The sequence below is a fragment of the Gymnoscopelus braueri genome, assembly GCF_963280865.1.
Source record: "Gymnoscopelus braueri genome assembly, chromosome: 18".
Taxonomy (NCBI): Eukaryota; Metazoa; Chordata; class Actinopteri; order Myctophiformes; family Myctophidae; genus Gymnoscopelus; species Gymnoscopelus braueri.
In genome coordinates this window covers 10,296,235-10,309,712 of record NC_137618.1, presented here as the reverse complement: position 1 = coordinate 10,309,712, position 13,478 = coordinate 10,296,235, and the positions used below count along the sequence as shown (strand labels likewise).

General features: G+C 44.6%; 2 protein-coding genes across 2 annotated transcripts in view; one reads left to right on the top strand and one right to left on the bottom strand.

Annotated features, from left to right (window-relative positions):
- LOC308105979 (H-2 class II histocompatibility antigen, E-S beta chain-like) overlaps positions 1 to 13,478 on the bottom strand; it is a 487,891-nt gene that overhangs the window by 206,305 nt on the left and 268,108 nt on the right. The gene's annotated exons all lie outside the window — the stretch shown is intronic.
- Positions 8,518 to 13,478, top strand: part of slc39a10 (solute carrier family 39 member 10) — a 57,046-nt gene continuing 52,085 nt past the window's right edge. The window contains 1 exon segment of the mRNA XM_080413018.1: positions 8,518 to 8,563. Coding sequence (XP_080269144.1) covers positions 8,547 to 8,563 — 17 coding nt within the window. The 5' untranslated portion in view covers positions 8,518 to 8,546.

Genomic DNA, 13,478 nt, shown 5'->3' with positions numbered 1-13,478 from the left:
GTCTGTCTGTCTGTCTGTCTGTCTGTCTGTCTGTCTGTCTGTCTGTCTGTCTGTCTGTCTGTCTGTCTGTCTGTCTGTCTGTCTGTCTGTCTGTCTCTCTCTCTGATCTGTGATTGGCCTCCAGGAAGAGAGTCATGGGGTTCTGCATCGGGCTGCTCATTCTGCAGTGCCAACGTTGCTGTGCATCAGCAGAATGGCAGCCAGGGAACACACACACACACACACACACACACACACACACACACACACACACACACACACACACACACACACACACACACACACACCACCTGCGATGTTAAAATTAACATCGCAGGTGAATGGAAAGAGCAAGTTGACAACATCCTGTCTGAGTATACAGCTAGGCTGGACCTGGTTGACAGATGTCCACTGCCCCTGTCCATGAAGCTGGAAGCTGTCAGACAGGTGGCGCTCTCCGAAGTACAACACCTGTTCTCCAATGTCCACATCAAACAGAAGGTACTGTGTGAGATGAACAACAAAACTGTGAGCCTGGTGCGAAAATGGTTTGGACTCAATTCACACGGTACACGTGACATTATCTTTCATCCACAGTGGGAGGGAGGATTGGGGCTGCCAAACGTGGAATGGATTTACACCAGCATGCGGATTTCGCATCTTCTGAAAATGCTGAATAACGACGACAAGGATGATAGGGAGCTGGCTCGATCCTCCCTGTTCCTGGACCTAAGGAGGCGTAAGGTCCCACTGGCCAGGGAGTCAGAGCCCCACTTCCTCGGATTCAGGAGGAAACCCAGCGGAAAACTCGACACCCGTTCCGCTGGTTTTGGTGTCTGGTCGGACTGGCCAGACCTGAACGACCTCTGTGTCGGCACTGGAGTGTCGTTAGAGTGGGTGCGGTCTGACTCAGAGACTGTGAGGGTCTCAGAGGACATTACAACTGACCCCCTCACCCAGGTCAGGGCAACAGTCACCTATGCTGGTCACAGTCACCTGCTAACAGCTACAGGTGCCAGACGAGTCCTCATGGATCTACACCAGCATCAACAACAACAACACTGGACTGGACTAAAACTCCAAGGGAAACTTGCATGTCTTCCCTATGCTGATCACTCTGTCTCACACTCATTCCTTAAGAACACTGCACTCAATGAGGACATCATCACATTCACTATAAAAGCCAGACTACAAGTCCTTCCCACCAGACTCAACCTTTCCATATGGTTTCCCACCACTCAAGTTCCTCATTGCCTGCACCACACCACAGAACAGATCACTGTCACACATCCTGAATGGCTGTTATGCATACAAAGGGATGTACATAGCACGCCATGATAGAATAGTGGAACTCATCACAAAGGACATATCAAAAAATCATGCACCCTCAGTGAGAATGTACAAACATTCCCGTGTCATTTCATCCATGTTTCATCTCTGTGATAACCCAGACATATTTACATCTTTGACAGCTAATACACCAGATGTTGTTGTGGTTGATGAAGAGTCCAGAGAGGTGTTTGTATTAGAGATAGCCTGCACCTTTGACCCTAGCCTAGAGGAAGCCTTTATGACCAAGGTCATTAAATACCAACCACTTCTACATACCATCTCAGAGCTGGGCTATAGGTGCAGACTATTTGTTTTTATATTTGGCAGCCTAGGACATACCCACAGACTGGTTGTTAGAGGGTTCCAACAACTTGCGATGCCCAAAAAGGAGGCAAAAAGGCTGGCAAAGTATTGTTCTATTTCTGCTATAATTGGCAGCCGCCACATATGGCGGAGACGCTGTTACTTATACCCATAGAGTACTGAGTGACATGCTTATTGTATCATGAAGACGTATTCCATGATTTTGTGATGTAATCTTACTGCACCTTTAATATTTGTGTCCTTGTATACTCTCCTTTGTGTGGACATAAATAAATGGTTAAAATGTGTGTGTGTGTGTGTGTGTGTGTGTGTGTGTGTGTGTGTGTGTGTGTGTGTGTGTGTGTGTGTGTGTGTGTGTGTGTGTGTGTGTGTGTGTGTGTGTGTGTGTGTGTGTGTGTGTGTGTGTGTGAACGATATCCGATCCTCCTTCCCTCCTCCCCCGGCTGGTGCCCTGCGCACTACCCACACCCGTCTGCCTGCCACCCCCCCCTCTCTACCCTCATCTACTCCTCTCCCCCCCCATCCCCTCTCTATCCCACTTCTCTCCCCTCTCCCCTAACGAGGTCCTTCTCCTTATTACCTCTAGTCGCCCCACCTCATGCTCTCTGGACCCGGTCCCATCCACTCTGTTGCAGTCTATTGCACCTGAACTTCTTCCCTTCTTAACCCACCTTATTTAACACCTCTCTGACATCTGGCTACTTTCCCTCTACTTTCAAGACTGCCAGAGTCACCCCCCTCCTGAAGAAACCGACACTTGACCCCTCTGAGATCAAGAACTACAGACCGGTTTCCCTTCTATCCTTCCTATCTAAAACTCTCGAACGTGCTGTCTTTAAACAACTGTCCTCCTATCTCCACCAGAACGACCTCCTGGACTCCAACCAGTCTGGGTTCAAAGTGGGTCACTCGACAGAGACTGCCCTCCTGGCAGTGACGGAGTCGCTCCATGCCGCTAGAGCGAACTCTCTCTCCTCCGTTCTGATACTCCTGGACCTGTCTGCAGCGTTCGACACGGTGAACCATCAGATCCTCCTCTCCACCCTCGAGGGGATGGGTGTCTCAGGCTCTGCACTCTCCCTGTTTGCATCCTACCTGACGGGTCGCTCCTACCAGGTGATGCTGAGAGGGTCTGTGTCAGAACCACACAGGCTCACAACTGGGGTTCCCCAAGGCTCGGTTCTGGGTCCTCTTCTTTTCTCTCTCTACACTACATCTCTGGGTGCTGTCATCCACTCCCATGGCTTTTCCTACCACTGCTATGCCGATGACACCCAGCTAATCCTCTCATTCCCCCCCTCTGATACCCAGGTGGAGACACGCATTGCTGCTTGTCTGGCTGACATCTCGGAGTGGATGTCGACAAACCACCTGAAGCTCAACCTGGACAAGACCGAGCTGATGTTCCTCCCGGGGAAGGGCTGTCCGCACCGAGACATGGCCATCACCATTGATAATGCTGTGGTGACCTCAACTCGGACTGCGAAGAATCTGGGTGTGACCCTGGACGATCAACTGACGTTCTCGGCAAACATCGCATCAGTGACGAGGTCCTGCAGATTCCTGCTCTACAACATCAGGAGGATTCGCCCCTTCCTCACGGAGAAGGCAGCCCAGGTGCTCATCCAGGCTCTCGTCATCTCCCGCCTGGACTACTGCAACTCCCTCCTTGCTGGTGCTCCGGCATCTGCCATCAAACCCCTGGAGCTTGTTCAGAAAGCTGCGGCTCGTCTGGTGTTCAACCGCCCCAAGTTCTCCCACACAACCATCCTTCTCCGCTCTCTACACTGGCTCCCCGTAGCGGCTCGCATCCAGTTCAAAACCCTGGTGCTAGCCTATAGGGCAGTGAAAGGAACAGCTCCTTCCTACCTCCGGGCTATGGTCGATGCCTACACCCCTGCCCGACCACTTCGGTCTGCCACCTCGGGGCGACTGATTGCCTCGTCACTCAAGGGTCCTTCTGGCCGATCCACACGGTCACGACTCTTTTCTGTTCTGGCCCCACAGTGGTGGAATGAACTTCCCACTGATGTTAGGACAGCAGAGTCACTGCCCATATTTCGCCGCAGGCTGAAAACTCACCTCTTCAGGAAACACTACCCTTCCTCTCTGCCTGACCTACTTGTTGTTAACTAGTTGTACGAACGCTTGTTTTCTATTGCTGTATTGTTTATTGGATTATTGGATGGTTTATTGGATCTTGTTTAGTCGATTCACTTATTTGTTTTAGCTCATGCTCATTTGATTTAGCTATTTTGTCTCATCTGTTTAAGGAAATAGGTAGCTGATATATTGCACTTTTACCTTAGCGCTAGGTATACTCTTGGTTGCTTGTTTTTGCAGATAATGCACTAAAGACTTCTGGTGATTAGTAGTTTTCGTTCCCTACCTATGTTGAATACACTTATTGTAAGTCGCTTTGGATAAAAGCGTCTGCTAAATGACTGTAATGTAATGTAAATGTAATGTGTGTGTGTGTGTGTGTGTGTGTGTGTGTGTGTGTGTGTGTGTGTGTGTGTGTGTGTGTGTGTGTGTGTGTGTGTGTGTGTGTGTGTGTGTGCGTGCGTGCGTCCGTGTGTTCATGTACAGTAGAGTATTACAACAGTACTGCACAAGTGCATTGCTTGTTTATGGCCAAAGGCCATGTCAGGGGTACAGTTTAATTCATCCATTTGTAAGTGCGAGAGTGCACACAATGTGACCATTTTGGTCACATTTGTACACTCTCAGGGTTAAATGAACACTCGGGATTTGACTGTGTATTTGACGCTCCACGGACCATAACGACTCCAGTTCTAGAGCAGGGGATATTGCCCTGCTGGTAATCTGCAGCGAGAGGCATTTTGAGTGCCGGGAAACGGCTCCCTGCACTGGGTTATAGGCTACTGTATGTGGCCTGGGGGGGGGGGGGGGTTTGGGGGGCTGGGTCCAGCTCGTAATTCAGCGCGGCCGTTGGCACTTTTCATCCGCCGTGTGCTGGCGCTGGATACCTGCTAAATGACAGCCAGAAGAGCTACGGCGGCACTTCCACCACAGCTTTACGACTGCTGGAGAACCCTGAGGCACCATGACCGGAGTGCCAAGTGCCAATATGGCCGCCGATGTCTCTTAACTCTTTGACTGCCAGAGTATTTTCATAAAGTACTCCCCCAGTGCCAGCAATTTTCGTGTTTTTTTATTTTTATATTTTGAATTTTTCTCATGAAAATAATTTAAGGACACATAATGTAAAGACCCAGCACAAATCCGCCACTAGAGCGCAGCACATGACAGCTTGATCCATGTCGTTGGGTCTCTCTCACCCTTCTTCATAGATTAGACAAGGAAAAACATGAAAACGGATGTGACGTCCCCCCCATTGTTTTGATCGGCGAAAATTACGTTGTGATATACGACGGCGATGACTGATCGTCACCCAGACCATAGATTATAGAAGAGAACCGTTCCGTTTGTCCGTTATACCGTGTGAAAACCCGTTTATTTACCTATTTTGGACGAAAATGACTGGGGAAAAGAATCAAAAACCGGAAACGGAATCCAGGTCATGGAACCGGATGCAGATGTCCGTGAAGTAAGTGGAACTCGAGAATAACATTGAATATTAAGCAGCATAGCGCAATCAGAGATTAAACAATGAACGCGCGTCCAGCGCGTCGAGCGCGTCGACGGCCAACTGGACAAAGTAGCACTTGACGCGTTATCGCGTCGTCCGCAGTCAAAGAGTTAATCTCCCCGTGATCAGCTGAGGCAGCCGGCGGGATGGTGGGGGGGGGGGGTCATGGGGTGGGTGGGGTTGTAGTTTTGGTGGGGTGGGGGGTTATACTGTACGTCAGAGGAGCCAGCTGATGCCCACTGAAGCACCGGAGAAGCTGCTCTCTCTCTCTCTCTCTCTCTCTCTCTCTCTCTCTCTCTCTCTCTCTCACGCGAGCAGACAATATGATCTAAGTATTGTATATCAACGTATGAATTGCAAACCATACCAAATTATTGAGATTTTTTTTATGATTGAGCTTCCTGTAAGAAGTTCATGAGGCCTTGAGAGCTAAGAACTAATAAGAGAGCAGATCTATAGTATTGGTCCACGCCTCCAACGAGTGCAGCAGTGCAGTAGGGCATTCCTTTCTAAACAAAGAAAAGAAAACAAACCTGATCAATATTTCAGTTGAACAGTAAATGGTGCTTCAGTTGTAACTGTAACATTAGCAGTAGAGGCAGATACCTGTTAAAACTTTATTATAGTCACCATGCATGTACCTTGTATAATATTCTCTCACTCTCACACTCTCTCATAAACACGCACACGCGCACACGCACGCATGCACACGCACACACACACACACACACACACACACACACACACACACACACACACACACACCACACACACACACACACACACACACACACACACACACACACACACACACACACACACACACACACACACACACACACACACACACACACACAAACTGCAAACCATGATGTCAGCGGAAAAAAGTAGTTCAAGCTAGCATTTTGTGACAAATCCCAGATCAATAATACATTTACTCGTCATTCATAGCTGACACCTGGGCAACGCCACAAGCTATAAAGCTGTGAACTTTGTCAATCAAGAATCAAGTTGACCTTTTCCTCCTGGCCTCTGGCTTGTTTTCCACTTCACTGAGGTTCAAGAGATGTAGGATTTTAGTGACACCATTGTGTATATGTAGCGTAAGAGAACAATATAATGTAAATGTATACAATAAGAATTCACAAGTTAAGTGGCCCCATGTGTTAGAAGAGTTTTGTTTCAAAATAAAACCAAAACTTTCAAGAAGGCACCTATAGTTAAAGCATGTGTTTAATATTTATACAATTATTATTAAACTGTTTTAACATTTAAACAAATGTATAGTGGTATAGAGGTCATAAACAAAGAAATCAGAGCCAATATTAGTTTGATCTGTGCATGTCTACATCACTCACTTAGTAAATTAGTGAGTCAGTTAATTTATCCATTTATAACTCTGAGAGCGTACAAATGGAACCAAATGGACTATTATGGATCCATTTGGTTCCATTTGTACACTCTCAGAGTTAAATGTACATACTTACTGTGTATACAGTTTATACAATCAAACCAGCCCAGTGGTGGCCTTGTGGTTGTGTTCGCCCTATAACCTGGCCCAGCCATACCAAAGACTAAAAGGTGCTCGCTTGGCACTCATTGTCAAGGGTTGGATTGGGGTAAGTCCCTGCGACATACAGACGTCATGTCCAGGGGGTGTACTTGTACTAGCACCATGTCCAGGGGGTGTACTTGTACTAGCACCATGTCCAGGGGGTTTACTTGTACTAGCACCATGTCCAGGGGGTTTACTTGTACTAGCACCATGTCCAGGGGGTTTACTTGTACTAGCACCATGTCCAGGGGGTGTAAAGTACATCAAGTACTTGTACAGTAGTTGTAGGCTACATCAAGCTGCCTCATGCAACAGAAACAGGAGATAGGCTCCTGTCTGCTATGTGCCACATGGCTCGGGAACAGTTGTTTCCCAAGGCTAGTTACTTATACTTTCAACCCAAACATAGTGCTTCTGTGTCTGTCTAGATAACAGGGCTTGACCATGTGTCTTTCCCCGCCACAATGTTCTTTCCACTCCAACAGGTGTGTGTGTCCCATGCCTGATAGCTGAAGGACCAATGCACCATCTCTCTCTGTCTGTTTGGTAAGTTTAAAAGACCTTTGTAAACAACCTCTCCAAAGAAATAAAAACAACTTTTTTTGTCTTGCTGCATTTTGTTTTGTTAGGCAGGGACGTTTTTGGGCTTCCAAAACAAACAGTGAAAACACCAAAATACAGCAAGAGGGCAATGTGTTTCTGCAGGTAAACACCACCACACTACTCTGATAGCTGGTATAGAGGGAAATGATGGGTAAAAACAATGTGTATGTTGTTGTTATGTAAACACAGGGCAAAAACACGGGGCTACTGATGCACAAACTTGGACACATCATCAGTGTTGTTTCCTGGAGTCACTGGGTGTTTCGGGTCTTGCAACAGACACCCTCCTCCAGGCGACCTGACCGAGGCTGATCAGACCCCGGCCTGTGTCCAAGTGGCACGCTACTGCCACCACTGTCTCTTGGGGGCTTTGGGTGGCTGGTGAGATGTTAGCAGCAGGTGTTGGCGACACTAGTTTTTTTTTGTTTAATTAAAATAATACAATATATTATATTAATGATATAATATATTATTATTATACAATATATAATATGATATCATATATACATTATATTATATTATATTAAATATTATATCAATATAAATAATTGTATGAAATATATATAAATGTATATAGATATTTATATATGTTTTTAAAATATATATAAATATACAAATATCTTTTGATCTGGCTCCCTTCAAAGAGCCACACATCTTTTTAACTCTATGCATACATCCCCATCTCTAGAAAATAGCCGATTTACAAGCTCACAACAAGTTTGTAGATCAACGCAACGCTGTCAGTGTGTGTGTGTAAAAAGCTAGTGTGTGTGTGTGTGTGTGGTCGGGGAGAACTGTAAACGGGTTGCCACGACAACCAAAAACCAGCCAACCACAGCGCGAGCAACCGTCCCTCCGGGCTATGGTCCGGTGGTCGCTCGTGTGGGTGGGCGTGAACCACCGCGGCGCGTTCGTTCGTTGCCCCCGACAACAGCCAAGAATCAGCCAATCGCAGCGCGGGCGCCACGTCCCTCCGGGCTATGGGACGGCAGGCTGCTCCCCCCCCCCCCTCTTTTAGCGTGTGTGTGTGTGTGTGTGCGTGGTGCGCGTCAGCGCGTGACTGTACTGTAGTAAGGACCGACGGGCCGGGTGGAGAGAAGACATTTTTTTTTGGTACCGAGCGGAGAGGAGAGAGAGGAGATGCACACGGCACTGTGGTGAGGTAACTATATAAAACACCCCGTTTGTGTTTTCATTCACTCCCACAACATCATGGGAGCCGCCGCCGCGTCGCCCTTAGTCCTTTCTTTTATAACAACAACACAAACCCTATCTGTTTATCTCTATGATAGGCATTTCTCTACTCGTTTGGGGGACGGGAATTTAAAACAAGCATTTATGACGATAGCCTCGTAGCACATGAGCTAGTTTCCTGTGAATCACACCGGGAGTGTCTGGTCTGTCTGGCTAGCTTTAGCTTTAGCTTTGTTTTGTATGGATGTTTTGACGTTGTGTTGAAGCTATAGCCTTGCTTTGAAACCGACACACCAGGATGAAGCTCTTGTGTGTGTGTGTGCCTCGTGGTGGGGTGCTTATCTTCTTATTTGAGCTGAAACGTGACGTTATGGACTTTGTGTTCCACCAGACATCATCTGACTGTTTTTTTTTTTAAGAGGACCCTGCGGTTTTTTTTTCTTTATTATTTCAAAGGGGCGTTTTTTTTTTCTTCTTCCAGTGACGGATGAGAAAGGGAACGGAAGCTAACTTTAGCATTGCTAGCTGCCTGCTGCTGCTGTTTGGTTATGCTGCACCACGTGTGTGGTTTAGCAAGCCATGCATAAAGCACTGACTGACTGTCTGGACCCTGGCTGTGGTGGGCTGTAGGATGATATACCCCCCTCCACCCCCAAGGGTCTTTTCTTGACCCCCACGCCCTCCCTTTATCCCTCTACACCAGTGGTTCTCAAACATAAAGATTTCAAGGACCCCCCCCCCCCCCCTTAACTCTGACGTTCCATTTGTATACTGTCAGAGTTGCATACTTTTAAGGGTCAATTTAGACCCTTCTAAAGGAACCCCAAGAGTCCCTGGACGCCACTTTGAGAACCACTGCTCTACACCAGTAATCAATAATTGTTTATGTTTTCAAGGACTCTCATAATGCCTGAGAGTGTACACATGGAACCAAATGGACCCCCAAGGGTCCCAGTGGTTGACACTAAGGTCTCAGAGGCACTTGCCCATCGGGCAAGTACAGGTCATGCCCACTTTCCCCGAAAAGTAAATCCTCCACTATAAAATGATGGGTAAAATGTACACTTATGGAACAAATTAATGTTGAATCCAATCTATAACTTCCTCACTTTGAAAAAAACGGAATGAGTGTAACTGCTACTAGTTGTAAAAAGGTAGCGTTCCTCTTCACGAACAACCTATCATACTTAATGAAGATGGAATGCACTTGCCTGTCGGGCAACCTGAAAGCAAACTCACTTGCCTGAAAGTTTTATTTACTTGCCACTTGTTATGTAATGGTCCATTTGGAACTCCCTTAAGGGACCATGAGGGTCTTCGGACCCCACTTTGGAGAACCACTGCTCTAATATCTCCCAAAAATAGCCGATCTACAAGCTCAACGCATTACGATGCCTTATGAGCTTGTAGATCTGTTATTTTCGGCATGGTTCCCCTGATTTCGTGCAATATGGCTTATTATTATTATTATTATGACATTACCAAGATAGGAATGCTAGGGTTCATGGGGTTAACCACTTTGATCCCGGAGTCCCAAAATGTGCACTGTGAGCTTGTTCTGTATTTTTTGAATAGCTAAAAGTATAAAATGAGGCTTAAGTGGTTAACTACATTTTTCAGTATACTGTTAACCCGGAGTGTACCAAATGGTCTGTACAAATGAGTGTACAAATGGAACATTCATTTGTACACAGAGAGAGTTGCACTCTCATCTCTCAGGGTTAAATTAATCATTTTTGAGCTTTTTCTTTTACCCTCGGGAGCTTGATAAAAGCTCCACTACGTTTACAGTGGCACATCAACATCAAATTGCATAACACATTATTCTTGTTAGTGCGGTTTGTCATCACATCAAAGAGAATTCTCCATCTGCATAGATTGTATGCAGTTTGCTTTATTTAGTCACTCAAGTGTCAACATTTCCTCAACCACTACCAACCACATTAGATATAAAGTAGTTTCAGTGTAGTTATCCGGTTGCATTTACTACATGAACTTCTACTGTAGAAGGCTACTCGTTTTGAAAGCGCTAATTGGTGTAGCTCAGTTACCGAAAAGTATCTAGTAGTTTAACTTGCTATAATGTAAAAGTAGCTCGCCCCAACACTGGCCAGGTGGTTGGTCTTCCCCTATAACATTGCATAAACTACAACTACAGGTTGGGCTGGAAAGTTGACTTCAGCAAATAAAAGCTTTGTTTCATGCATTTGTAACATTAGCACAGACACCTCACAGGATGCCAGCCTCTCTCTCTCACACACCCAATTAGGAAATGGATAGTGTAACTATCCTGAGTAGGTCTTTCAACATCCTGACTAACTATAATAATAATAGTAACGCGTTAGTCATTAGTTCCTTCGTGAACATGTCATTGTCACTTGATCTATTAAAAGAGCCTTATCCGCCCCAGCACATGGGCTTATCTATGGCTTGCAACTACCAGCAGGCGTGCAATGCGTAGTTCTGTGAGCAGGTGAGAGAGAAAAACACATTTTACTGTCTTTTTTTATTTATTGACAAACATATTTGTAGCACTCATAATCCTTATGTATACATTTATTTTCTGAATTAAACTGAAAGATAAAGTAATTCATGTAAGACGAGAAATAATTAAAATAACTTCTTCCACTTTTTACACATCATTTGGCCTCTTGTTTTGTTCTTTGAATCAACGATGGTGAATCCAAAAGTGGTGAAATTAACTGACAAGATGATCTTGCCAAATGCAGCAACCTACCAGGGTTGGCACTGCACCAGCTGAGCTGGTTCATGCTGGGTTAGAAGGCTTTTTAAATAATTAATACACTTTTTTACTCAACATGATCCGGCTCTGTCAGGTTCTGATGGGCCCACCTAATAAATGTTCTTTTTACAAGTTGGTATGAGCTGTTAGCTGAGCTGCTTGATATTACTTTGGCTGTATCAAGCCGTGACTGCTGCTGAGATGTACACATACACGCCTTTAAGCAGGTGTCAAATAGTCAAAACTATCTAGGATAGTCCCCAAATTCACTTATAATTATTTAAGTAAATTGATATTAAAGACATAGTATGTAACTTTGCCCTGTGTTTACATAACACAATAATAAATGTTTTTTTTTACCAATCATTTCCATCTATACCAGCAGTTATCAGCCACTGGAGTAGTGTGATGGTGTTTATTTACCTGCTGTAATTTGGTGTTTTCACTGTTTGTTTTGGTAGACAGGGATGTTTTTCAGCAACCAAAACAAACCGTGAAAACAATGGGGAACCTTTGCCAATGGGGTTGATCTCTTGTAGGTCTCTTCTGGTTTCTGGGTAACTGGTTCTCATTCTGTTGTGCATATTTGGAGGAGATGATGATGCTTGCGTGTAGATGGGGAATTTGATTGTATTGTGTCACCTGGCAGTGAATCATAAAGTGTTATTCTCAGAAGCAGAATAAGAATAGATTATTTAGTCACATTTGTATGTATTTGGCGAGGTGGTTTCTCACGTAACACAGGATAGATATTACACAATTTGCAGGACAAAGAAATGAAGGCTGACAACACCAATTAATTGGCAGCTAATGCCACACGCGTAAAGGGATGAATCACATTCTTGTGAGACCTCCCACAATTTCTCCGATGTCCAACCACAGCTCAGATAAACTGTTAAGATGTATGAAAACAAAGGAAAAAACAATCCATCATTTGGTTGATCAAAAGCGTGGTTTTTATTTTTTGATACATTTAATACAACATCAAATGTTTTCTTTGCACACAATATGCCCACACCTGACCTGATTTAAGTAGCTTTGCTTTTTATGTTATGAATCATTTGTGGGCGGTTTAAAATGGGAAAATCTTTAATTTCCCAAACAAGTTCAGCATAGACATATTAAGGGCATAGAACAGTAATATCTAAATATGGTGAGATCTTAGCAAGTGCGACTGCTTTGTAATAGCAGGGAAATAAGTAGGCTATGCATGGAGTCTCTCATGTTGTTTTTTTGTTATCTGTGTGGTTGTTGATAATACATTGTATTGTAATATCTACAATATAAGCATGTAACAATTGAAAAGGCTACTACAGAACATCATTGTGTAGTACAATTTTCATGGTGGTAGATGTTGACCCATTTATTTATGTTCTGGTCAGTCTGCAGAACTTATTAATACACAACATGCAGGCTATGCAAGAGTGTTGATCACTTTTAATCATCCAGTTCAAAATGCAGAAAGTGATGATGATTCTTCTCACCCACATTCCCAGGTTTGCTCTGAGCTTAGTTTTGCATTTAGGCCATTGTTGATTTTCAAGGTGGAACATCTTGGTATTAAGTGTTCCACATTGGGTGAATAAACAATTCATATGAGTGTTAAGCTTATTTATGCTCTGTTTATATGTCACCTACAGAGCATTGTGTGACTCGTTCTTTCATCAGATGGGCTCTATGGTCATAGGTAACCTGAAATGCTTATTTCTTGTCTTAAAAGTTTTTGACAGTCATGGCATGGGCATGGCATGGATGCCATGGAAGTTTGTGCGTATTTGATCCAGCCTGATCCAGGCAAGTTTATATTCAAATGTTTGGCCACTAGGGAAACCTGTTTGAAGGAATAATAACCCAATATATGTTACCTGAATAAAGCTCCTACGCACGCACGCACGCACGCACACACACACTTTCAGCTACACCATGGATTTTGCTTAGCAATAGTTATAGGACATAGGACATAGGACTGACACTATTGATTATTTTCTTTCTATTCGATGACTTTTTCGATTCATTGAATAATCGAGGTGTGTAATTTCTTTCAAACTTTATTAGATTTTTTATATATCAACGAATCAATTAACCATTTCAGAGGTACCGTATTTTATAATTTGTCACACAACAATTTTGTGCAA